The sequence below is a fragment of the Tachypleus tridentatus genome, chromosome 1 (genome assembly GCF_004210375.1).
Source record: "Tachypleus tridentatus isolate NWPU-2018 chromosome 1, ASM421037v1, whole genome shotgun sequence".
Lineage (NCBI taxonomy): Eukaryota > Metazoa > Arthropoda > Merostomata > Xiphosura > Limulidae > Tachypleus > Tachypleus tridentatus.
The window spans coordinates 180,600,277-180,628,031 of NC_134825.1; the positions used below are offsets into that span (position 1 = coordinate 180,600,277).

The 27,755-nt window shown below is 33.8% G+C and overlaps 1 protein-coding gene across 1 annotated transcript; it reads left to right on the plus strand.

Annotated features, from left to right (window-relative positions):
* Positions 1–27,213, plus strand: LOC143233800 (RNA 3'-terminal phosphate cyclase-like). The gene is made up of 12 exons (XM_076470484.1): positions 1–54; positions 937–1,003; positions 2,813–2,837; positions 3,538–3,681; positions 3,971–4,094; positions 6,314–6,372; positions 9,426–9,570; positions 13,643–13,767; positions 14,695–14,753; positions 18,469–18,563; positions 24,149–24,253; positions 26,889–27,213. Exons 1-12 carry the CDS (start codon positions 1–3, stop codon positions 26,973–26,975), a joined length of 1,089 nt encoding a protein of 362 aa, XP_076326599.1. The 3' UTR covers positions 26,976–27,213.
* Positions 27,214–27,755: the final 542 nt, after the last annotated feature.

Below are 27,755 nucleotides of genomic sequence, written 5' to 3' on the forward strand. Positions count from 1 at the left end.
ATGGGAACACCAGCATCAGAAATTATTACTATTGATGGCGGTGTAATGGAAGGAGTAGGTTCATGATCGAAGAGTATCTTCAGCAGTTTTTAGTTCTAAAAGTTTATAAGTTATTAAGTGCATATTTGCAGTTATATCGTAATATTGTCTTCTATTTCAGTGACATAGCGACAAGTCTGAGGACTTGTATTTGTTATAACGCTAGAAACTGGGTTTAATACCGTTTGTGAGAATAACCCATTGTATATAGCTTTGTAATTAACTAAAAAACGAATTTGGATTCTACGATTTTAAGTACTGGTAGTAGTAGTCCAGTAGTTGTGAATTCTAGTTCTATAACTAAGTACAAATAGTTGCAAGTTGTAGTGTTTGCTATTAATAGTTGATACTGTAACTTGTAGTACATATATTGTCTCATAATTTTAATGGTACAAGAATTACACTCGTAATTTCCTAAAGGTGGTATGATAGAAGTTTCATTATGAAAGTGAGTAACTTATGTGAAGTTTGAATAGATTATTACATTATAAGTGGGTTTTACTAGAGTACTGGGAATAAATGTCATTACATGTGGGTGTGGTATGTCATTAGTAATATAGTTACAAAGAATAGTGAACATTTTTATTTAGATATTAAATCATCCAATGTTAAGTTTTATTTGATTAATTATATTGTATGGTATAGAAACATTAAAAGAACTTGCTATTTCATAAGTTATGACCAAGAGTATGTATCATTTCTTATAGAAATGCTTATATAAGTAATTTAATTGTATATATTTCTTAAGGGACTTGTTTAGATGAAAGTCCTAGGATAACATTAACCAGCTTTTTACATTATGCTTAAGATAATTTTAAATCTTTATGTAATGAATAATATAGAGAGACTAAAAATAAACTGCTTGTCTTGCTTTTTATTATTTAACATTTTTTGCAGGTTCACTCTAGATGTTTCCACGTCACAGAATGTCAGGGTGAAATAATTAATCCTACTAATTTAACAAGTTGGTTTTGATTTTAAAATGATATTAATAGGACAGTAATGGAAAACATTTTTCTAAAGTGTGTTAAAAGTAAACAAGTTGTTAAAGCAAGATGAGGGTTTTAAAAGTAAGGATAACAAACAGTATTATAAAAGATCTGACAGTTACTGATGTTATCTCTGTTTTCAAGGAGGTCATGAATTTACAGAAAATTATAGACTAGGTAATCTTATTTCTATGGTGAATAAACTTGTAGAGTTTAATAAAGGAAGCTTTACAAAATTATTTTGTGAAACATGATAGAAAACAAGTATGGATGAACCACAGTTTTTCCATTTCTTTTATTAAGGGTAAGTTATCTGGATGAAAGAGAGGGTAAGGTTTGCAATATATAGATTTTCAACAGTATTTGATAAAGTGTCACACAAAACAATTGCTATAAAAAATTATATCATATAAGTTGGAGAAAGCCTAATTCATCTGTAGGGTGGTTATGTAGGTTGAAAAAAAGTTAAGGATGGAATTCTGGTGAAGTGGACCTTTGTTTCTGATGGTGCCACAAGGGTCAGTGTTGGACTGATGACCGTATATTGATGATTAAACACTCGTGTTGTATTGAGGATGTTGAGTTAACACAGGATGACCTGGATCTCTTGGTCAGTTGTACAGGGTGCCTTGTGTTGTATTGAGGATGTTGAGTTAACACAGGATGACCTGGATCTGTTGTACAGGGTCCCTCGTGTTGTATTGAGTATATGTTGAGTTAACACAGGATGACCTGGATCTCTTGGTCAGTTGTACAGGGTGCCTTGTGTTGTATTGAGGATGTTGAGTTAACACAGGATGACCTGGATCTGTTGTACAGGGTCCCTGTGTTGTATCGAGTATATGTTGAGTTAACACAGGATGACCTGGATCTCTTGGTCAGTTGTACAGGGTGCCTTGTGTTGTATTGAGGATGTTGAGTTAACACAGGATGACCTGGATCTGTTGTACAGGGTCCCTCGTGGTGTATTGAGTATATGTTGAGTTAACACAGGATGACCTGGATCTCTTGGTCAGTTGTACAGGGTGCCTTGTGTTGTATTGAGGATGTTGAGTTAACACAGGATGACCTGGATCTGTTGTACAGGGTCCCTCGTGTTGTATCGAGTATATGTTGAGTTAACACAGGATTACCTGGATCTATTGTTCAGTTGTACAGGGTGTCTCGTGTTGTATCGAGGATGTTAATGCAGAAAGACCTGGATCAGTTGGTCAGTTGTACAGATATTTGGCAAATGACCTTTACTGGAAGGCATTGCATTTAGGTTATCCTAGTTTTGAGCACATATTTCATTAATTAGATATTAATGTTGATGGGAACTCAGTCAATGACAAATAATGTAAATGAAGAAATGAACGTAGGACAGTGAAAGGTAAGTCGTTGATGCCATGAGGACAGTGTTCTGTTGCTAGAGTATTACTTGGGAATCTTGGTTCCTCCGTCATTTCTTATAGTTGAAAATTGTTGTTTAATTTATACAACTTTAAGTTGATATAAGTGGAAGATAGTGTGCTGCAGGAATATAGGAGAAATGTCCAGCTTTGCTCTGTAAATAAAGATCTGTTTAACTAATGTTTCAGAAATTTACGTGGGTCAGTAGAAGGTTTACACACATAACAAATAGATTGAACTTCTGAGGTTGAAAGCTAGTTTTATTGAAAATGTTTTCATAGCAGTATAAATGTTTCTCAATTTATGTATTTTTATTTCTTAGGGTGGACAAATTTTGAGAATGGCAATGGCATTTAGTGCATTACTGAAGCCAATCGTGTTACCAACATAAGAGCAGCCGCATAACCCTGGCCTGAGGTAATTATTTCTACTCTTAATATTCAACGTTATGTCTGGGAATTAGAGAAATTCTGTGCTGAAAGTGGATTATTTCTTTTGTCTTCATTTAACTTGTATTAAATCTAAAACCTGACGATGACCAAGAAGTTCATAATGTTGCCTCCCTCTTAGTGCCTTCTCTACCCATATCAGCCGTTTTTAAATATATAATTTTCTCTTCAAGTGGGTTTTGTTGTCATCACAGAATATATTCATACAGTTTACCTTCATAACATATTTGTTACAATACTGTTTTTTATTTCTGTAGAGCCAACTAAAGTATTTAATGCATTACTTAACCCTTAAACATTGAGCTACAGAACTTGGAATGGGTGTTTGTGAAGAACATTGATTATAACATGGTCTGACTAGTAGGTATGTAGAATACAGATAAGTGATTAAGATATTTCTGACTGTTATGATCAATGGTAGTAGTTATGTGTGCATTTATGGAACATTCCAAGAATTGAATACTTTCTGTCAAAGTGGTTTGTTAATGTTTTGTTGATAAATTATTTAACAAAGTACCTTCAGTTCTGGTAGTACTATGTAACTGGGTGAGAAGTCTTACTGTGTTTACTTTAATGTATAAAATTCACATTTTCATTGTAATATTCAGATTATAAACATTATTGTTTTTTGATTGGAAGTAATGTGAAATAATAAATTATTCCAATAGACCTCAACATTTGACAGGATTACAACTTGTTCGTGATCTTTGTGGAGGACAGCTCAAGGGAGGTGAAATCGGGTCAACAGATATATCATTTTACCCCGGACCGGTGAAGTCGGGAGAGTTTGTAGCTAATACAGGCACAGCAGGGTACAAATATTTGTTTTGACATTATTGTTGATAAGTTATATTAAATTAAGGTTGTCACAGATTAATGTTAAACTTGAGTTAGACATTACTCTTATAATTTGTAAAATTAAACAAAGGTTAATATTAAACATGCATGTTATGTACCATGATAGTTGTCACTTTCTAAGACTAAGAGACTTCAAATTACTTCCTAGAGCTCTAAATATGCTGTTTTGAAGTCGTTAAGCTCTCCGAAGCATCTTCATGCTGTGTAAAAGTGAAATGAGATACCTGTTGTGACTTCTTTCAGGAGTATCTGCCTGGTATTGCAGATAGCTTTACCTTGTTTGGTGTTTAGTGTTGAGGCCTCAACTATTACAATCACAGGAGGTACTGACGTTGCTAGTGCTCCCCCGTTTGACCATTACCTACTGGTGAGTGTGTGTGAAGGTCTTGATTTTTGAGCTTGGTAAAAAAACTTAACACTTTCACCTATTTCTTTCCAATATGTTTAGGAGTGTGATGCTGCTATTTCAAGTGGCCTTTCCATGTCTTTTGTTCGGAAAGGGATCAAGTCGACTTTCCCTCGTGGTGGAACAAATGCTGAGATGGCTCCTCAGATAGACTACACACTTATGGTAGGTAAATCTTGTGGAAATGTCAAACGAGCAGTATGCTGGTCAAGAGGAGACAAAATAAGAAAGTGTAAAGTGTGTAGATTAAAAAATGAACTTTTTTCTACAAAAATTAAATGGATATCTGTGGAAGTTTTTTAAAAATTTCACTTTAGATCTGAGTTTGAATTGAAAGTTTTTATCAGTTAAGAAACACTCGTAATAGCTTGGATTATTTGTTAGGGTGCTTATGGTTTATTGTTGAAAAAACTAAAATAGTGTGCAGTTTAAGAGTGAGTGTGTGATAAGCGTAATAATCAAGTCCCTATGTTCTGTCACATGAGAGTAGCTAAAGCATTGGTGGTGGCTACTTTTGTCTGTCTTTCCTCTTTTCTCAGTTAAAAATTCAAAATAATAGATAAAAGTTAGAGGTTAGGTATTAGGAATGTGCTACCTCATACGATAGTAATTTAAAAAATTTTAAAAGTAAGTAGGATATTAAAAGATAGCCATTGAAACATGAAAATTAAAAATTTTATTGTGTCGTAAGGGTTAACAGCATTGAGAGAATATTCAAAGGTAACCATTTAAACGTGAAAAAATAAGACTTGTGCTTAACTGACACAAGAGATACTAATTCAAGGCTCTCATTATATTGTAAGGGTTAACAGCACTGAGAGTAGTTGTGCTGTAAGGGTTAACTGCACTGAGGGTAGTTGTGCTGTAAGGGTTAACTGCACTGAGGGTAGTTGTGCTGTAAGGGTTAACTGCACTGAGGGTAGTTGTGCTGTAAGGGTTAACTGCACTGAGGGTAGTTGTGCTGTAAGGGTTAACTGCACTGAGGGTAGTTGTGCTGTAAGGGTTAACTGCACTGAGAGTTTCAACCTAGTAAATTTCTTCTGTCTATCAATCTCTGCCCACCACTAGTACAGTGGTATGTCTCCAGACTTACAACACTAAAAGCAGGGGTTTGATTCCCCTCGGTGGGCTCAGCAGATAGCCCTATGTGGCTTTGCTATAAGAAAACATACACACTATCAATCTCTTATAGATTGAGCCAGGTCATGCTGGAAGGATCAGGTCACACACTATCAATCTCTTGTAGATTGAGCCATGTCACGCTGGAAGGATCAGGTCACACACTATCAATCTCTTGTAGATTGTGCCATGTCATGCTGGAAGGATCAGGTCACACACTATCAATCTCTTGTAGATTGAGCCATGTCACGCTGGAAGGATCAGGTCACACACTATCAATCTCTTGTAGATTGTGCCATGTCATGCTGGAAGGATCAGGTCACACACTATCAATCTCTCGTAGATTGAGCCATGTCATGCTGGAAGGATCATGTTGATCAATATGAAGGTCTTTGGTTATTAATGAAGTGTTTGTGGTTGCTAAACTGTTCTCTGTGAGTAATTTGGATTTGCTCAACTCGTTGAGGGTTACATGAATTGGTAACTTTAGCATGAACAGAATGTTACATTGTGCTGTTTACAGGATACTACACGACGTGTCACTGATGTTACCCTGTACCGTTTACAGTGATACCACATGATAATATACCAGTAATGATAAAAGATCAAGACACACAGTTGTGTGTTGTTTAGCCAAAACAAAACTGCAAATAAGTTATTTTGTTTTACCCACCATTGTGCCACAAGTTAAACAAGATTTGTGGCCTGGATGACTAATGTGTTCTAGGTCCCTAATGAATTAATATTACTTGTAGTATTCTTGTCGGTGCTATAAATGTAACATACTTGATCTTGTTATGGTTGTATCCCTATTAACACTTATTTTTGTATTAAATACTGTTTAATAGTGGTATAACATTAATATAAAACCAAAACGTTTAACATTAGCTCAAAAAGAATTTCAGGTTAATATCAGTATTATTTCTGTGCACAAATATAATGCCACATCTAGAATTATATGATGCATGAGTTTTAAAATATCCATATTTATTACTGATTTTGAAAACTGTCATTTTTTATTTTATTATTTTAGTACATTTTCAATATATTGTTTGTTTTAGGTTTTTAAACCTATTTTGGAGAAGTTTGGAGTGAAATTTGACTGTAATATTGTGAGAAGGTAAGTGAAAAGTTGATGTACAATATTAATAATGTTCATAAGAATGTAATGACTATTACTTTACAGTTAATGTACAATATTAATAATGGTCATAAGAATGTAATGATTATTACTCTACAGTTAATGTACAATATTAATAATGTTCATAAGAATGTAATGATTATTACTTTACAGTTAATGTACAATATTAATAATCTTCATAAGAATGTAATGATTATTACTTTAAAGTTAATGTACAATATTAATAATGTTCATAAGAATGTAATGATTATTACTTTACAGTTAATGTACAATATTAATAATGTTCATAAGAATGTAACGATTATTACTCTACAGTTAATGTACAATATTAATAATGTTCATAAGAATGTAATGATTATTACTTTACAGTTAATGTACAATATTAATAATGTTCATAAGAATGTAATGATTATTACTCTACAGTTAATGTACAATATTAACAATGTTCATAAGAATGTAATGATTATTACTTTACAGTTAATGTACAATATTAATAATGTTCATAAGAATGTAATGACTATTACTTTACAGTTAATGTACAATATTTATAACGTTCATAAGAATGTAATAATTACACTATGTAACACAAATTTTGTTCCTGGATAGTATGTGTTATTTCCTAATTGCTTATGTTGTAAAAGTACAGAAAATGGCCATTATTCCCTTCAAACTTTGCTTTTGTGATCTGGATAATGAAATTTAGAAATTAATCTATTTGCTATGTAAAAACGGGCAAATTTGCATATTTTCATTTACATAAGGTCTGAATAAAAGAACATATGAATTAAGATTTACATGTATTTATACTAAAGTTATACAAAAATGTTTAGAAGTGAGTAGTTTTTCAAGGTTTGTAACTGTAATGTATATCATTTTCACGCATCAGCCCCCGAATATAGTCTCCAATCGTATTTTGGTTATACGCTCCCAGGTCATAAAAACAAAGTTTGAAGAGAAAAGTAGGTCTTTTCCATTTACTTTAGGCCTAAGCAATTGGGAAATAACACTTTCTGCCCAGGAACAAGAAAAAGTAAAATTTTGTTTTATAGTGTAATAGCATCTCTGACTTACAAAGGAATAAATCCATGACATTAAAAAGTATTGTTTCAGCTTGATATTTAAAAATTAATTAGACACTATGATACATAGTATGTGAATGTATAGTTAACGATAACGTTAGAACATCAGAAGTGGAAGGTTAGGCTTGTTATAATTTACAGAATCGAGGGGCATGTTAAGGTTAGTGAAAACATTAAGGTTAGGTGATTTTTTTTTTTACAGCACCAAGATGAGAGGTTAAGGATTCTGTAGAACAGGGCATTATAATCATCCATCTCAGTCATCAACACTTGTTGAGAAATGAAATGCACATACCTGCATACCATAGTGATGTTATATGTAAATGGATAAGACTATGCTGTACTGTGTTGATGAATTATCTTCCACAACAGTCTGTGTAATAAAAGAAATGTTTAAATTTTTGTATTCTGTAGTGTGAACTGCATATATTGTGGTGGTAATATGAGGTCTGCAGATAAATATGAAATTATGGTTACATACTATGTTTGTTTTGAAAACAATAGTGTCATTATTAATCCAGGTTTTCTGCTTGATAGTTACATCAATGGATATAAATGTCATTATTAATCCAAGTTTTCTGCTTGATAATTACATCAATGGATATAAATGTCATTATTAATCCAAGTTTTCTGCTTGATAATTACATCAATGGATACAAATTTGTAAGGATTATGTAAAGACATTTACAACCGAGAAGTTGTTGGGGTTCGTGTTGACCCCAGGTGTGCTGATAATGGTTGAGTATTTGATAAGTTATGATATCAGGTAAATAGAATATATTAGTTTATTTTCTAAAGGACATTGATTAAGTCAATGACATCTAGGAAGGTCAAAATGTTTTTCCTTATCAATAAAAGTGTTAATACCCATACCAGCCATTCTGAGATACATTTTATTTCAAGTGGGTTTCTTGTCATCAAGAACAAGTTGTATTTGGGTCTATAGGTATATGATTTTTTAAGTTCACTAAAGTCTTACCTTATAGATTGGAATTTGCCATGAAAAGATAAATTTCTCATGCAAATACTTTGCAGAGGCTGATAAAATAATCAGGGGAACTTTCTTTCATTTGCTTAGACATATTATTGGGTGAAGTGGGTGTACTTAAGTGGTATTTTCAAAAATGGAAGAGGGGGTGGCGCCATCTTGGTTGATTCAGTAAAGATATTAATATCTCCAAAACCTGAACAGATAGGAGATTTTTATCTTATATTCTAGTTTGTCAATATCTGTAATTTGAGTATCTAACTCTTTAATAAACTATAGACTTTGTATTTGGACGTCACAAACATCCAGTTTGAACCAATGCTGCATTCAACATACCATGTGACACAAATATAATTATTTCAGATTTTTTGTATTTTTTAAAGAAATTAACTAATGTATAATACCAAACTTTGAATTATAATTTACAGTTTGATATCAGATGTATCACATACATTCTTAATTTAGTTGTTCAGTAAAGTGTGATCCTACAAATGCAGTGACTTGGTCTTTGACCTACATCAGTAGGGTTAACTTAGATTAATTGAGAATTTTGGAAATATTCCCAAAAACTGAATTGCTTCAAACCTAAATTCTTAACCCAAATTTTTTCTATAATAAGCAGTTAAGCCTGAAATGCTTCACACTGTAATGCTACGTGGAATTTAAACATCTCGTGTTGTAAAAAGGACTCAAGGTCAAACTCATTCATTCTGAAATAGGCTCAAGGTCAAACTGGATCATTCTCTGATATTGGCTCAAGGTTCTCTTTATGTCATTTGTACTTTCATTAGATGTTTCCAAAATTGAGGTTTATGAATACAGTATTTTGAATTTAGTTAAAAAACAAAATTTTTGCCTGTTCCACCAATATGATCGTACATGTTATGTGACCATTTTAAACTTGTACTGTGTAGTAGAGATAATTTTACACATTTTATGAAAGTACATTTGTCTCTGTTTTTTAGAGGTTATTACCCAAAGGGTGGAGGTCAAGTTCTTGTAAAGACATCTCCTGTGATGTCCTTTTTACAACCTGTGGATATCACTACAGCTGGCCAGGTCACCCGTTTCTCGGGCAGGTCTTTCGTTGCTGGTGTTATCCCAATAAAGGTATGTGAATGCAGCGGATCAGCATAGTATTTTAAATAGTAGGTGCTGCAAGATTGGTCAGCACACTCCAAGTAACAGTGGTAGTGATAGTATTTTAAATAGTAGGTGCTGCAAGATTGGTCAGCACACTCCAAGTAACAGTGGTAGTGATAGTATTTTAAATAGTAGGTGCTGCAAGATTGGTCAGCACACTCAAGTAACAGTGGTAGTGATAGTATTTTAAATAGTAGGTGCTGCAACATTGGTCAACACATTCCAAGTAACATAGGTAGTGATAGTATTTTAAATAGTAGGTGCTGCAAGATTGTTCAGCACACTCCAAGTAACAGTGGTAGTGATAGTATTTTATATAGTAGGTGCTGCAAGATTGATCAACACACTCCAAGTAACAGAGGTAGTGATAGTATTTTAAATAGTAGGTGCTGCAAGATTGATCAACACACTCCAAGTAACAGTGGTAGTGATAGTATTTTAAATAGTAGGTACTGCAAGATTGATCAACACACTCCAAGTAACAGTGGTAGTGATAGTATTTTAAATAGTAGGTGCTACAAGATTGATCAACACACTCCAAGTAACAGAGGTAATGATAGTATTTTAAATAGTAGGTGCTGCAAGATTGATCAACACACTCCAAGTAACAGTGGTAGTGATAGTATTTTAAATAGTAGGTGCTGGAAGATTGTTCAACACACTCCAAGTATCAGAGATAGTGATAGTATTTTATACAGTAGGTGCTGCAAGATTGATCAACACACTCCAAGTAACAGAGGTAGTGATAGTATTTTAAATAGTAGGTGCTGCAAGATTGATCAGCACACTCCAAGTAACAGTGGTAGTGATAGTATTTTAAATAGTAGGTGCTACAAGATTGATCAACACACTCCATGTAACAGAGGTAGTGATAGTATTTTAAATAGTAGGTCCTGCAAGACTGGTCAACACACTCCAAGTAACATACGTAGTGATAGTATTTTAAATAGTAGGTTCTGCAAGACTGGTCAACACACTCCAAGTAACAGAGGTAGTGATAGTTTTTTAAATAGTAGGTGCTGCAAGATTGATCAGCACATTCCAAGTAACAGAGGTAGTGATAGTATTTTATATAGTAGGTGCTGCAAGATTGATCAACACACTCCAAGTAACAGAGGTAGTGATAGTATTTTAAATAGTAGGTGCTGCGAGATTGATCAACAAACTCCAAGTAACAGAGGTAGTGATAGTATTTTATATAGTAGGTGCTGCGAGATTGGTCAACACATTCCAAGTAACAGAGGTAGTGATAGTATTTTAAATAGTAGGTGCTGCAAGATTGATCAACACTCTCTAAGTAACAGAGGTAGTGATAGTATTTTAAATAGTAGGTGCTGCAAGATTGATCAACAAACTCAAGTAACAGAGGTAGTGATAGTATTTTATATAGTAGGTGCTGCAGATTGGTCAACACATTCCAAGTAACAGAGGTAGTGATAGTATTTTAAATAGTAGGTGCTGCAAGATTGATCAACACTCTCCAAGTAACAGAGGTAGTGATAGTATTTTATATAGTAGGTGCTGCGAGATTGGTCAACACATTCCAAGTAACAGAGGTAGTGATAGTATTTTAAATAGTAGGTGCTGCAAGATTGATCAACACTCTCCAAGTAACAGTGGTAGTGATAGTATTTTAAATAGTAGGTGCTGCAAGATTGATCAACACATTCCAAGTAACAGTGGTAGTGATAGTATTTTAAATAGGTGCTGCAAGATTGATCAGCACACTCCAAGTTAGAGGCAGTGATAATATTTTAAGTAGTAGGTGCTGCAAGATTGATCAACACATTCCAAGTAACACAGGTAGTGATAGTATTTTAAATAGTAGGTGCTGCAAGATTGTACAGCACACTCCAAGTAACAGAGGTAGTGATAGTATTTTAAATAGTAGGTGCTGCAAGATTGATTAACACACTCCATGTAACAGAGGTAGTGATAGTATTTTAAATACTAGGTGCTGCAAGATTGATCAACACACTCCGAGTATCAGAGATAGTGATAGTATTTTATACAGTAGGTGCTGCAAGATTGATCAACACACTCCAAGTAACAGAGGTAGTGATAGTATTTTAAATAGTAGGTGCTGCAAGATTGATCAGCACACTCCAAGTAACAGTGGTAGTGATAGTATTTTAAATAGTAGGTGCTGCAAGATTGATCAACACACTCCAAGTTACAGAGGTAGTGATAATATTTTAAATAGTAGGTGCTGCAAGATTGATCAACACATTCCAAGTAACAGAGGTAGTGATAGTATTTTATATTGTAGGTACTGCAAGATTGATCAACACACTCCAAGTAACAGAGGTAGTGATAGTATTTTAAATAGTAGGTGCTGCAAGATTGGTCAGCACACTCCAAGTAACCGAGGTAATTATAGTGTTTTAAATAGTAGGTGCTGCACGATTGGTCAGCACACTCCAAGTAACAGAGGTAGTGATAGTATTTGAAAGAGTAGGTGCTGTAAGATTGATCAATACACTCCAAGTAACAGAGGTAGTGATAGTAATTTATATTGTAGGTACTGCAAGATTGTTCAGCACACTCGAAGTAACAGAGGTAGTGATAGTATTTTATATTGTAGGTACTGCAAGATTGATCAACACACTCCAAGTAACAGAGGTAGTGATAGTATTTTAAATAGTAGGTACTGCAAGATTGATCAACACACTCCAAGTAACAGAGGTAGTGATAGTATTTTAAATAGTAGGTGCTGCAAGATTGATCAGCACACTCCAAGTAACAGTGGTAGTGATAGTATTTTAAATAGTAGGTGCTACAAGATTGATCAACACACTCCAAGTAACAGTGGTAGTGATAGTATTTTAAATAGTAGGTGCTGCAACATTGGTCAACACATTCCAAGTAACAGAGGTAGTGATAGTATTTTAAATAGTAGGTGCTGCAAGATTGGTCAGCACACTCCAAGTAACCGAGGTAGTTATAGTGTTTTAAATAGTAGGTCCTGCAAGATTGGTCAACACATTCCAAGTAACAGTGGTAGTTATAGTATTTTAAATAGTAGGTGCTGCATGATTGATCAACACACTCCAAATAACAAAAATAATAATAATAGTTTGTGATAGTGAAACTTATAAAAATTAACTTAACTGTAAATTCTCTTTTTCCTTCATACATTTCATGTAATTTGTACACAGCAGCCTAAATCCAGATGCATAAAAATAACATTTCAACTGAAATGGACAGATTAACAGGAATGTGTTAAAAACATCTGCAGTTAACTTGATTTTTATAACAATGTTTAAGCCTTATAGTTTCCAACTTGATTTTTATAACAATGTTTAAGCCTTATAGTTTCCAGTATTTCTGTGGCTTTTGTCACATAGACTGCTAGTTTAGCACTTTGTAATTGTAACATGTCCTTCAGACATAAAAACAGTTATCTGTCAAATGAGGCAGTGATTTATAATCAATCTTAGAGTCATTTTTGTTTTGTTTTTAAGGTTATTTATGGTTGTTGTGTTTGACATCATTCATATATTATTATCTAAGAAATGCAGGTCACTTATGATCAGGTTTCCACATCTTCTGAGTCTGTAGGCTTGAACTGACAGACTGTTTTATTCAAGTTCTATGTAGAATGACTAGAATACTTGATTAATCTTATTACCAAGTACCTGTGTTTGAGTATGTTTGTTTTCTGTAAGTAAGGTTGCTCATGCTATGTTTGTTTTCTGTAAGTAAGGTTGCTCGTGCTATGTTTGTTTTCTGTAAGTAAGGTTGCTCGTGCTATGTTTGTTTCTGTAAGTAAGGTAGCTCATGCTATGTTTGTTTCTGTAAGTAAGGTAGCTCATGCTATGTTTGTTTCTGTAAGTAAGGTTGCTCGTGCTATGTTTGTTTTCTGTAAGTAAGGTAGCTCATGCTATGTTTGTTTCTGTAAGTAAGGTAGCTCATGCTATGTTTGTTTCTGTAAGTAAGGTAGCTCATGCTATGTTTGTTTCTGTAAGTAAGGTAGCTCATGCTATGTTTGTTTCTGTAAGTAAGGTAGCTCATGCTTTGTTTGTTTTCTATAAGTAAGGTAGCTCATGCTATGGCTGATAGTGCATCACGCATTATCCGACAAGTTTATCCTGGTGTTCCTTTCAAGATTGACAGGGTAAAAGAACCATCAGAGGTAGCAGTTGGAAATGGAAGTGGGATCATGTAAGTGTGAGCACTGTTAAAGAGTGATTAATTATTAGCTCAATTCAATAGTTTATGAAATAAACTTAATTTTAAAAATATTTGTAGATTTCACATATTGTTGTTTACATATACTTGTATTGTGACTAATGAGTTTATTGTTTTTATTACAGTATTATTTGTATAAGTTGCACTGTACTGACAGGACCCTAATTAGGGTTAATTTATTAGTTTTATATTGAAAATTAACAGTTTCATTATATTGATAGGACTCTAATAAAGGTAACATAATCAGTTTTAAATAAAGTCTGATTATACTATACCATCAGGACCCTAATTAGGGATAAAGTATCACTTACTCTTATATAAAAACCTTGTAATTCCAACATATTTTTTATTTCATTACAAATCTTTTTTCATTGTTATGTATATGCTATTTCAATCTGGCTGTGTTGGTTACTTGTCAGGATGTGTGGTCCATTGTTCAAGTTTGCATCAGTTAAACAGTAACCCACCAGTTGTACAGTTAAACAGTAAGACAGTAGTTGAACATCAGTTAAACAGTAACCCAACGGTTGTGCATTGGTTAAACAGTAAGACAGTAGTTGAACATCAGTTAAACAGTAACCCAACGGTTGTACAGTTAAACAGTAAGACAGTAGTTGAACATCAGTTAAACAGTAACCCAATGGTTGTACAGTTAAACAGTAAGACAGTAGTTGAACATCAGTTAAACAGTAACCCAAAGGTTGTGCATTGGTTAAACAGTAACCCCATATTTGGAAATAGAAGTGAATATGTGGTGAAGTTTACATAAATATTAATAATGTATGTGGCATGGTAAGTTTTAGTTTTGTAATGGTTAGATTTTTAATAGAAGTATTAATAGAAGTTGTTTACATACACTTGTAATAATTCTTTGTAAATATATGGACATCTGAATTTCAGAATAATGGCCGAGACCTCAACGGGCTGTCTGTTAGGAGGGTCGGCTCTCGGAAGGAAAGGTAAGGGACTTATTTTAATGATGTAAAATTATTTACACTAGGCCGTGTCTGTCAATAACATTTTAAATTTCAGGACTTACAACATATTGGACACATGGTAATTTGTACTGAAAATTAATAAAAGTTGTTGTGTGAGACTTGCAACATATTGGACACATGGTAATTTGTACTGAAGATTACTAAAAGTTGTTGTGTGAGACTTGCAACATATTGGACACATGGTAATTTGTACTGAAGATTACTAAAAGTTGTTGTGTGAGACTTGCAACATATTGGACACATGGTAATTTGTACTGAAAATTACTAAAAGTTGTGTGAGGCTTACAACATATTGGACACATGGTAATTTGTACTGAAAATTACTAAAAGTTGTGTGAGACTTACAACATATTGGACACATGGTAATTTGTACTGAAAATTACTAAAAGTTGTTGTGTGAGACTTACAACATATTGGACACATGGTAATTTGTACTGAAAATTAATAAAAGTTGTTGTGTGAGACTTACAACATATTGGACACATGGTAATTTGTACTGAAAATTACTAAAAGTTGTTGTGTGAGACTTGCAACATATTGGACACATGGTAATTTGTACTGAAGATTACTAAAAGTTGTTGTGTGAGACTTGCAACATATTGGACACATGGTAATTTGTACTGAAGATTACTAAAAGTTGTTGTGTGAGACTTGCAACATATTGGACACATGGTAATTTGTACTGAAGATTACTAAAAGTTGTTGTGTGAGACTTGCAACATATTGGACACATGGTAATTTGTACTGAAGATTACTAAAAGTTGTTGTGTGAGACTTGCAACATATTGGACACATGGTAATTTGTACTGAAGATTACTAAAAGTTGTTGTGTGAGACTTGCAACATATTGGACACATGGTAATTTGTACTGAAGATTACTAAAAGTTGTTGTGTGAGACTTGCAACATATTGGACACATGGTAATTTGTACTGAAGATTACTAAAAGTTGTTGTGTGAGACTTGCAACATATTGGACACATGGTAATTTGTACTGAAAATTAATAAAAGTTGTTGTGTGAGACTTGCAACATATTGGACACATGGTAATTTGTACTGAAAATTAATAAAAGTTGTTGTGTGAGACTTGCAACATATTGGACACATGGTAATTTGTACTGAAAATTAATAAAAGTTGTGTGAGACTTACAACATATTGGACACATGGTAATTTGTACTGAAAATTACTAAAAGTTGTTGTGTGAGACTTACAACATATTGGACACATGGTAATTTGTACTGAAAATTACTAAAAGTTGTTGTGTGAGACTTACAACATATTGGACACATGGTAATTTGTACTGAAAATTACTAAAAGTTGTGTGAGACTTACAACATATTGGACACATGGTAATTTGTACTGAAAATTACTAAAAGTTGTGTGAGACTTACAACATATTGGACACATGGTAATTTGTACTGAAAATTAATAAAAGTTGTTGTGTGAGACTTACAACATATTGGACACATGGTAATTTGTACTGAAAATTAATAAAAGTTGTTGTGTGAGACTTACAACATATTGGACACATGGTAATTTGTACTGAAAATTAATAAAAGTTGTTGTGTGAGACTTACAACATATTGGACACATGGTAATTTGTACTGAAAATTAATAAAAGTTGTGTGAGACTTGCAACATATTGGACACATGGTAATTTGTACTGAAAATTACTAAAAGTTGTTGTGTGAGACTTACAACATATTGGACACATGGTAATTTGTACTGAAAATTACTAAAAGTTGTTGTGTGAGACTTACAACATATTGGACACATGGTAATTTGTACTGAAAACTACTAAAAGTTGTTGTGTGAGACTTGCAACATATTGGACACATGGTAATTTGTACTGAAGATTACTAAAAGTTGTTGTGTGAGACTTGCAACATATTGGACACATGGTAATTTGTACTGAAGATTACTAAAAGTTGTTGTGTGAGACTTGCAACATATTGGACACATGGTAATTTGTACTGAAAATTACTAAAAGTTGTTGTGTGAGACTTGCAACATATTGGACACATGGTAATTTGTACTGAAGATTACTAAAAGTTGTTGTGTGAGACTTGCAACATATTGGACACATGGTAATTTGTACTGAAGATTACTAAAAGTTGTTGTGTGAGACTTGCAACATATTGGACACATGGTAATTTGTACTGAAAATTACTAAAAGTTGTTGTGTGAAATTCCTTTTCATACATTACAGAAAATGATTTTGATTTGTAAGTAGCTTATGTTCTATTTATTTGTCAGGATGCAAGACAGTTGTTGAAAAGTGATTTCATTAGTGAGCTGTTTACATTTTGTTTATTGGTCAAGACCCAAGTCATGTTTGTGAAGACAATTTACAAGGAACATATCTGATTTTTTATTGTGTGTCAAGATGTGTATAGATATTATTTCAGAAGACAGTGGTAGATGTCGCTGCTTTCCTTGAATGTCCATTCACAAGTTTCCTTTTAAAAACTGTTTGTTTTGTGATCCTCGTGGGTTGATTTGCTATTTTGAGATATGTTGTCAGTATTTTTCAACAAGTAATTTGAAGAAAATTGAATAGTCATATTAACATGAAAAATAAACCTTGAGTTAGTGTTGTGTTGATATAATGTTTGGTTAAACATTTTTAGTAAATTTAGTTTCAGAATCAGAAAACTATTACAATTCCACCCTTGTGAGAAAGTGAACATCTAAACTTAATTAAATAATAACAGTTGTTAGATATAGACTACCTTCAATGGATTCTGCACATAATGTTAAAATGACTTTGGATACATTAGTCAGCAAATTGTGAAAATCACAGCTGATACTGAGTCATGATAGAACAGAAAATATGAAAACTATACTTTGTTGTTGTTGTTTAGTATTTCAAAGAAAGTGCAACATTAACAACTATTTACCACTTTTGGGAAGTGTGTAACAACTGTTCCTGAGGCAAAATGTTCTCACAGTCATATATAAAAATGTGTTCAGATTATCGTATCTATTGTAGTTAATGGCATTGGAAAACAAAGAAATATGGATCAACTTGGGATACTAGTGCCGTTGTGTAAGAGACCTACAACAAATCGTACCCCATCCTAGTATGAAAAATGTTTTCTAATGCACATAAAGGTTGAAACTATCAATGTGGCCTAAGCATGAACATAGTCAAGAAGGATCCCAGTCTGGAAATGAGAGCAACAGAGTATGGGTTCCTAAAAGTAAGGCTTCCAGTCGGTCTTTTTTTTTCAACTGCCGCACATATCAGGGAGATGGAGAATGATGCAAGTATTTCTGCTGTTCCAAATAAAGACATATAAGCTAAGCTGTCTATGGATTTTTGCTTGATCAGACTGTTGAAACTAAAAATCTTCATATTTAAACACTAAATGGTCCATGAGTGGTAAGAGTAATATGCTTTGGACACAGCAGCTGTACTAAAAAGTCTTTCAATAGAGCTCTTACTTCAAGACTAGTGTCAGTATGGGAGGTTTTCAGATATAGCTTGACTGGTTATGGTTACTTGGATTACAATGATGTGGTGAGGGTCCATAATCCTTTTTATGTAATGTATTCAACTCTCTTTGGGAGACTTTACTAAATTCATGTGCATGCTGTTGTTTGAATATATTTTCTCGTGAATTATAGTGATAGTATATAACTATAAATCATTGTTTGTTTATAAATCTGTTTAGGAGAAAGTGCAGAGAAAGTAGGAGAGGCAGCAGCTAAGGAACTACTTGATGATATCACCAGTGGAGGCTGTGTAGATCACCACCTCCAGGACCAGGTACGACACTTAACAGTTAAGTGTGTGATAACCACAAAGTTCACATTTTGTATGTGTGTTAATTGGTTACTTTTTAAAGAATCATCTAACAAATCTACAGCTATTCATGAGTAGAAGGTTAAGGTATACAGTTTACTCTCCACATAAACACTGCAACACAATGTGTTAAATGTTATACAGTTTACTCTCCACATAAACACTGCAACACAATGTGTTAAGTGTTATACAGTTTACTCTGCACATAAACACTGCAACACAATATGTTAAGTGTATCTTCATAAAATGTTTAGTAAACATTACAATATCTTGTAAAGAAGAATCAGCTTTTATAACAAGGTACATTTTTTATTGAAGATTTATTTGTGAATGAACAAAAGCTCTACTGAGTTATTCTGAGTGAAGTGTGTCTACTGAGTTATTCTGAGTGAAGTGTGTCTACTGAGTTATTCTGAGTGAAGCGTGTCTACTGAGTTATTCTGAGTGAAGCATGTCTACTGAGTTATTCTGAGTGAAGCGTGTCTACTGAGTTATTCTGAGTGAAGCGTGTCTACTGAGTTATTCTGAGTGAAGCGTGTCTACTGAGTTATTCTGAGTGAAGCGTGTCTACTGAGTTATTCTGAGTGAAGCGTGTCTACTGAGTTATTCTGAGTGAAGCGTGTCTACTGAGTTATTCTGAGTGAAGCGTGTCTACTGAGTTATTCTGAGTGAAGCGTGTCTACTGAGTTATTCTGAGTGAAGCGTGTCTACTGAGTTATTCTGAGTGAAGCGTGTCTACTGAGTTATTCTGAGTGAAGCGTGTCTACTGAGTTATTCTGAGTGAAGCGTGTCTACTGAGTTATTCTGAGTGAAGCGTGTCTACTGAGTTATTCTGAGTGAAGCGTGTCTACTGAGTTATTCTGAGTGAAGCGTGTCTACTGAGTTATTCCGAGTGAAGCGTGTCTACTGAGTTATTCCGAGTGAAGCGTGTCTACTGAGTTATTCCGAGTGAAGCGTGTCTACTGAGTTATTCCGAGTGAAGCGTGTCTACTGAGTTATTCCAGTGAAGCGTGTCTACTGAGTTATTCCGGTGAAGCGTGTCTACTGAGTTATTCCGAGTGAAGCGTGTCTCACTGAGTTATTCCGGTGAAGCGTGTCTACTGAGTTATTCCGAGTGAAGCGTGTCTACTGAGTTATTCCGAGTGAAGCGTGTCTACTGAGTTATTCCGAGTGAAGCGTGTCTACTGAGTTATTCCGAGTGAAGCGTGTCTACTGAGTTATTCCGAGTGAAGCGTGTCTACTGAGTTATTCCGAGTGAAGCGTGTCTACTGAGTTATTCCGAGTGAAGCGTGTCTCCTGAGTTATTCCGAGTGAAGCGTGTCTCCTGAGTTATTCCGAGTGAAGCGTGTCTCCTGAGTTATTCCGAGTGAAGCGTGTCTCCTGAGTTATTCCGAGTGAAGCGTGTCTCCTGGGTTATTCCGAGTGAAGCGTGTCTCCTGGGTTATTCCGAGTGAAGCGTGTCTCCTGGGTTATTCCGAGTGAAGCGTGTCTCCTGGGTTATTCCGAGTGAAGCGTGTCTCCTGGGTTATTCTGAGTGAAGCGTGTCTCCTGGGTTATTCTGAGTGAAGCGTGTCTCCTGGGTTATTCAGTGAAGCGTGTCTCCTGGGTTATTCCGAGTGAAGCGTGTCTACTGAGTTATGAATGAAAAAAAACTTTTCACTCAGCTTTCATGTTTCATTTGCATAACCTCTTAACTGAGTGTTACGTTTTGTTTTCTTAAAATGTTATATGCTGTCTGTTTATTTTCAATATTTGTTGTGGAATCATCCTTGACAGTCTGAGGTTTGGAACAGTTTAAAACTGATTTTGTTCAGGAATCTAATGTTTCAGAAAATGTAACTTAATAACACAGCACGACAAAAACGTGATAATAGTAAACATTTATTAAATGTTTTGAAATCATCAAAATTCCAGCAGCTGTAATCTAGATATAAAGAACAAACAAACAATATTTGTAATTACAACAGAAATATGATATACATAAGTTAACAGTTTGAATATACCAATTATAACATCATCTGTAATCTAGATACACAGAACAAACAAACAATATTTGTAATTACAACAGAAATATGATATACATAAGTTAACAGTTTGAATATACCAATTATAACACGACAAAATAAAAAATTTGGCTCAAAAATTAAAAGTTAAAATAGGGCTAAATGAAGTGAAAGTTGTGTAATATTTATGTATAAATAATGTTTATTTTATAAGAAGTTCAGTATCATGCTTTGCTGTTGAAATAACTTTAAAGTTCAAGAGAGATCAAATGGTCCTGTTTCTGTATTGTACTGATGGATGGTGGAGTTGGAAAGTTTGTTACCTTTCTTTCAGTTTTCATAGGTATGCGTGTCTTCACATGCTTGTATTTTATTGTAACCTTTCTTTCAGTTTTCATAGGTATGCGTGTCTTCACATGCTTGTATTTTATTGTAACCTTTCAGTTTTTATAGGTATGCGCGTCTTCACATGCTTGTATTTTATTGTAACCTTTCTTTCAGTTTTCATAGGTATGCGTGTCTTCACATGCTTGTATTTTATTGTAACCTTCAGTTTTATAGGTATGCTGCCTTCACATGCTTGTATTTTATTGTAACCTTTCTTTCAGTTTTCATAGGTATGCGTGTCTTCACATGCTTGTATTTTATTGTAACCTTTCTTTCAGTTTTCATAGGTATGCGTGTCTTCACATGCTTGTATTTTATTGTAACCTTTCTTTCAGTTTTTATAGGTATGCGCGTCTTCACATGCTTGTATTTTAAGATGTCGTTTGGTTTCACCAATATAGGAGTCCTTATAATGTTTGAACAATGAGCAATCGGCAAAAGACATTTTAGTCTAAACTTGGGTTTAATAATAACTCAAGTCAGTTTGGGGTTAGTAGCAGTTACACAACTTTTTCAACTGTTGTGAGAAAAGGGAACTCTGTCTTCTAATATATGGTCATCTGGTGTATAAAGGAAGTTTGGGTATCTTGGGTGATATGATAAATACGTTAGTTAAGAATGTGGAAGTTATTTTCTATAAGAAATGCTTAGGGTAGCTGTTTTGAAAGATAGTGTTATCTGTGAAAGTATTTCCCTTGTGAAGGGCTAGATATGAAGAGGTCAGTTTGTAAGCTTTATTTAGTAGGTAGAGAATAAGACTGTTTGAAATGGAAGGATATAAAACTGTTAAACTGAGTGAAGTGACCAGTAAATGTGTTTTAAACTGAGTGAAGTGGACCAGTAAATGTGTTTTAAACTGAGTGCAGTGGACCAGTAAATGTGTTTTAAACTGAGTGCAGTGGACCAGTAAATGTGTTTTAAACTGAGTGCAGTGGACCAGTAAATGTGTTTTAAACTGAGTGCAGTGGACCAGTAAATGTGTTTTAAACTGAGTGCAGTGGACCAGTAAATGTGTTTTAAACTGAGTGCAGTGGACCAGTAAATGTGTTTTAAACTGAGTGCAGTGGGACCAGTAAATGTGTTTTAAACTGAGTGCAGTGGGACCAGTAAATGTGTTTTAAACTGAGTGCAGTGGGACCAGTAAATGTGTTTTAAACTGAGTGCAGTGGACCAGTAAATGTGTTTTAAACTGAGTGCAGTGGACCAGTAAATGTGTTTTAAACTGAGTGCAGTGGACCAGTAAATGTGTTTTAAACTGAGTGCAGTGGACCAGTAAATGTGTTTTAAACTGAGTGCAGTGGACCAGTAAATGTGTTTTAAACTGAGTGCAGTGGACCAGTAAATGTGTTTTAAACTGAGTGCAGTGGACCAGTAAATGTGTTTTAAACTGAGTGCAGTGGACCAGTAAATGTGTTTTAAACTGAGTGCAGTGGACCAGTAAATGTGTTTTAAACTGAGTGCAGTGGACCAGTAAATGTGTTTTAAACTGAGTGCAGTGGACCAGTAAATGTGTTTTAAACTGAGTGCAGTGGACCAGTAAATGTGTTTTAAACTGAGTGCAGTGGACCAGTAAATGTGTTTTAAACTGAGTGCAGTGGACCAGTAAATGTGTTTTAAACTGAGTGCAGTGGACCAGTAAATGTGTTTTAAACTGAGTGCAGTGGACCAGTAAATGTGTTTTAAACTGAGTGCAGTGGACCAGTAAATGTGTTTTAAACTGAGTGCAGTGGACCAGTAAATGTGTTTTAAACTGAGTGCAGTGGACCAGTAAATGTGTTTTAAACTGAGTGCAGTGGACCAGTAAATGTGTTTTAAACTGAGTGCAGTGGACCAGTAAATGTGTTTTAAACTGAGTGCAGTGGACCAGTAAATGTGTTTTAAACTGAGTGCAGTGGACCAGTAAATGTGTTTTAAACTGAGTGCAGTGGACCAGTAAATGTGTTTTAAACTGAGTGCAGTGGACCAGTAAATGTGTTTTAAACTGAGTGCAGTGGACCAGTAAATGTGTTTTAAACTGAGTGCAGTGGACCAGTAAATGTGTTTTAAACTGAGTGCAGTGGGACCAGTAAATGTGTTTTAAACTGAGTGCAGTGGACCAGTAAATGTGTTTTAAACTGAGTGCAGTGGACCAGTAAATGTGTTTTAAACTGAGTGCAGTGGACCAGTAAATGTGTTTTAAACTGAGTGCAGTGGACCAGTAAATGTGTTTTAAACTGAGTGCAGTGGACCAGTAAATGTGTTTTAAACTGAGTGCAGTGGACCAGTAAATGTGTTTTAAACTGAGTGCAGTGGACCAGTAAATGTGTTTTAAACTGAGTGCAGTGGACCAGTAAATGTGTTTTAAACTGAGTGCAGTGGACCAGTAAATGTGTTTTAAACTGAGTGCAGTGGACCAGTAAATGTGTTTTAAACTGAGTGCAGTGGACCAGTAAATGTGTTTTACAAAAGATAGAAGTTGAAAAATCAATAACTTCATGGTTGACAAGAACATCCAATTTCAAGAGTTGGCTGTTAGAGTAACAGTAAAGGATATGACCACAATGGTAGGAAACAAGGCCAGTATTATCAACATACCATCTGTAGGGAACAGGCTTAAAGCTTATAGGATCGTTCACAATACAGTTCTGTCAGTGGTGATAGAGAAAAACATTGGTAAGCTAGCTAGGACCCAGTGGGGAACCCATAGCAACATAAAGGATATTGTTAAAAAAGTCTTTATTAGAGTTCAAGCATCAATTTTATGTCAGATTTAGAAAGTTCATTAAGAATAATGAATAACTTATTATGTAGTTTTGTGGTCTCATACAAACTTAAATATGAAGGATATGGGAATGTAGGTTTGACAAATTTAGTGATATCTCAGCAAGCAAGTAAGATGTTCCAGCCTCTTGATATTTGTAGTATGTTTTTCTAATTGGTTGAATGTTCTGGAACCCTTGTAAGAGATGAGAAAAGATCTTGTATATGAAACACCACAGTGTTACCAAGTTATACCCCTGTTGTTACCAAGTTATAATCTTCATGGATTTAAGTGTTATTTAGTGTTTCAGATCATTCTTTATGGATTTTGTGTTATGTTTCAGCTTATAATATTCATGGCTTTAAGTGTTATTTAGTGCTTCAGATCACATTCTTTATGGATTTTGTGTTATGTTTCAGCTTATAATCTTCATGGCTTTGGCAAAGGGTAAATCCAGGATCAAAACTGGTCCAGTAACTTTACATACTGAAACTGCAATCCACGTGGTCCAGTTGTTAACAGAAGTAAGTTGTTGTTCAGTGAGAGTTATCAAATCACTAGTTAATGACAAAAGTAGGAGATAGTGATGTACTGTAGATATTGGTGCTTGTAGATTAGTTGATAGTTAATATGTACAGTTAGTTGATTGTAAGAAACATCAGTACTTGTACAGTTATGGTCAGGGCATCGTTTACTGCATGTGACACAAAGGTTTAGTGTTTTGTATCCAAAATTTATTAAACTACTTTATGTTGTGCCAATTAGAACAGAAAACCTTAGATAATAATAATAAATATTTTAATTGCATATAAATTCTTAGTTCTACACTATTTAAAAGAATCTCTAACATGACCACCTGGCTATGTTGTTCCAGGTTGTCGAGGCTCTAAACTCATAATCCAAGGGTATTGGGTTCAAATCCCTGTCACCCCAAACATGCTTGCATTTTCAGCCATGGGGCATTATAATGTACGATCAATCCCACTATTTTTTGGTAAAAGGGTAGCCCAAGAGTTGTCATTGGGTGGTGATGACTAGTTGCCTTCCCTTTAGTCTTACACTACTAAATTAGGGACGGCTAGCACAAATAGCCTTCAGTAGTTTTGCACAAAATTCAAAACAAACAATATTTTAACCTTTACAAATTACAAAATTAAGTGTAGGTTACTCACTGGATATATCTATATGTATGTATCTATATATGTAAAATAGTATTTGCTCAGGAAAACCATAATTTATAATACGTCTTTCAATTTAGTTTGGTTACAGAGCTATCACAGAAAATCAGACCCTTACTGTTACATCGTCCCTCTCAGGATGTGTTAATAATTCTCTCCTATGTTTAAATATGTATTAACTATAAGCAACAGACAGCCAAAGTTTTAATTTATCAAATGACCTATAGTATGTCATTGCTTTCTGAACAGACCCAACAGTTTCACTTGGAGTGTGACCTTTATTCCCATCTTAAAAATTAATGAGTTGTTTCAGGACATGTGTGACACTCTTGTTGCATAATTAGAAGCCAGAAACAGTGAATGTTGTGAAAGTTGTCTCTTCTTTGCATGTTATTAGTCAATGTTCTTTGTACTATTGTTTAATTTAATAAAATATTTATTGCAGTAGTAACATTAGTATAAAAAAAAGTTGAGTGTTACTGACACCTGACAGCAAAAATAAAATTGGCCAGGTGAGTACTTTATTTGTTGTTTTACATGGACATTATTTAATTATTATTATAAACTAAAATGTAAAGACCAGAAACTTTTTATGTTAAGTAAGGTAAATAATAATGTTAAAATAGTTTCACAAGGTATGCCTCACATGCATGTTTTAAGTAAACCCTGTCTTGTGTAACAACTTGGTCGGGCAACATAGGTGCAAGTTTAACAAGTAATTTCAAATTTTATGGTAGAAATATCAGTTTAGAAATGTTACAAAGGGCAATAAAGCAGTTAAATATAAACAGATGTATACTGTTGTGATGTATGATCTGTTTAAAATAAACAAGTATTGTTTCATGTTACATCTGAAGACATTATAGAAAGGAAAAAGAGGGTAATTTATATTTTTTTGGGTGGTCATGAGGGATAAAATACAAAGTTTTTCTGAAACAAAAAGTTAATATTTATTTAAGAGATTTTGAAATTATGCAAACAAAATATTCTTAATCTTAAATTTACTTTCCACTTTGACCAGTCATCACTGACACCATATATTTAAATAAAGTTTCAGGAAAAATATTTAATTAAAAATTGTGATTTTTGGTCTCCAAAATATTTTACACTTTACTGAAAGTGAGTTTTCCAAATTTCACGAAGATACGATAAGTGCTTCTATAATTATAGTATCGATGCCACCATGATACATAGTGGTTACTACAAGGTTCTGTAAAACATGGCTGTCTATCCTTATAGAGTTAATACATACAACGAACTGTAAGAGATATCACTTATCATACAGTTATGGCCTGTTATATGTGTAGTTAGGCAGTTAATACATACTGTAATAGATGTCGATACTTACATGTTAATGACATTAAAGTGTAAGACTCTTCCCACCATAGCTGCCTGAGTATATGTTTTATTGAAAGTTCAGTATTGGTATTTCATGGACTAATGTTGTAACAGTATTTGTGAATACAAGTTCATAGTATTAATTTATGAATATCTTATCAAAGCTACTTACATAGATTGGAGCTAATAATTATTGGTAATTAAATATATTGTTTTTTGCTTATAAGGATTAGAAAGCATTGTATCATCAGTTGGACACTTTTGCTGTTAACATTATTTTTGGCCATAATCCCAACATCTGTCTTGTTTTGGTCAGTTAGTAAACTAAGGCTATTCTTCAACTCATGTACTCAGTTTTTAATGCAAAATAATGTTTGAAAACATCAAAGATTTAATGGCAATGAACTTAAATATATTCAGCATCAATGATGTTAATAAAAGTGGTTTTAAAATAGAATATACCTAACCTACTGCTTAGGCCTAATTTGTTTTTATTTTTTGTTGTAGGTTATGATTTGATTCCAGAATAATAAATTAAAATTAACATAAAGTTAAGTTTCTTCATTATAAGTACTATCTTAAAAGTGCAAGTCACATGTAATTTTATGTATTGTGTAAAATATTCTCTCTTCATTCTTACAAGGCCAAGTTCAATGTAGTCAAAGATGAAGACCACAAGTCCTGTATCATTGAATGTCAAGGTGTTGGTCTACAACAAAGCAGTGAGTGACAAGATATTGAATGTTATTTCTTTTATCTTCTGATAAAAACCAAAAAATTACAATAAACTGTTTTCATGCCAGGTTGGTTCCCCTATCCTCCCTTTTCAATGTTTTGTGAAAATTAAAAACTTCCAAGGAGGAAGAAGTACATGATTCTACAGGTTATTCTCATGAACTTTGTTTTGTAAATGTAAGAGATATTTATGGAAATAAAACATTGTTTGAAGGCTTAATTTAATAAGAAAACTTTTCAGTATTTTTTGTTATAATGTAAGCGTATTTTGTCTGGAACTGTTTGAAGGTGAAATATAGTTTGTTTTTTTAATAGAAATCTTAAACATTGATTTGTTATTGTAACAATATTAACTTCTGATCACAGTAACCTGTGTACCTAAACATTGATTTGTTATGGTAACAATATTAACTTCTGATCACAGACACTTGTGTACCTAAACATTGATTTGTTATGGTAACAATATTAACTTCTGATCACAGTAACCTGTGTACCTAAACACTGATTTGTTATGGTAACAATATTAACTTCTGATCACAGTCACTTGTGTACCTAAACATTGATTTGTTATTGTAACAATATTAACTTCTGATCACAGACACTTGTGTACCTAAACATTGATTTGTTATGGTAACAATATTAACTTCTGATCACAGTAACCTGTGTACCTAAACATTGATTTGTTATTGTAACAATATTAACTTCTGATCACAGACACTTGTTTACCTAAACACTGATTTGTTATGGTAACAATATTAACTTCTGATCACAGTAA

What these genes read in the sequence shown, in the direction of transcription:
- LOC143233800 (XM_076470484.1), top strand. Translation starts at nt 1, where the DNA reads ATGGGAACACCAGCATCAGAAATTATTACTATTGATGGCGGTGTAATG. An exon ending in ATGGCGGTGTAATGGAAGGA is followed by an intron (nt 55 to 936) that starts GTAGGTTCATGA and finishes CATTTTTTGCAG; the next exon opens with GTTCACTCTAGATGTTTCCA. An exon ending in TGGTCCAGTTGTTAACAGAA is followed by an intron (nt 24,254 to 26,888) that starts GTAAGTTGTTGT and finishes CATTCTTACAAG; the next exon opens with GCCAAGTTCAATGTAGTCAA.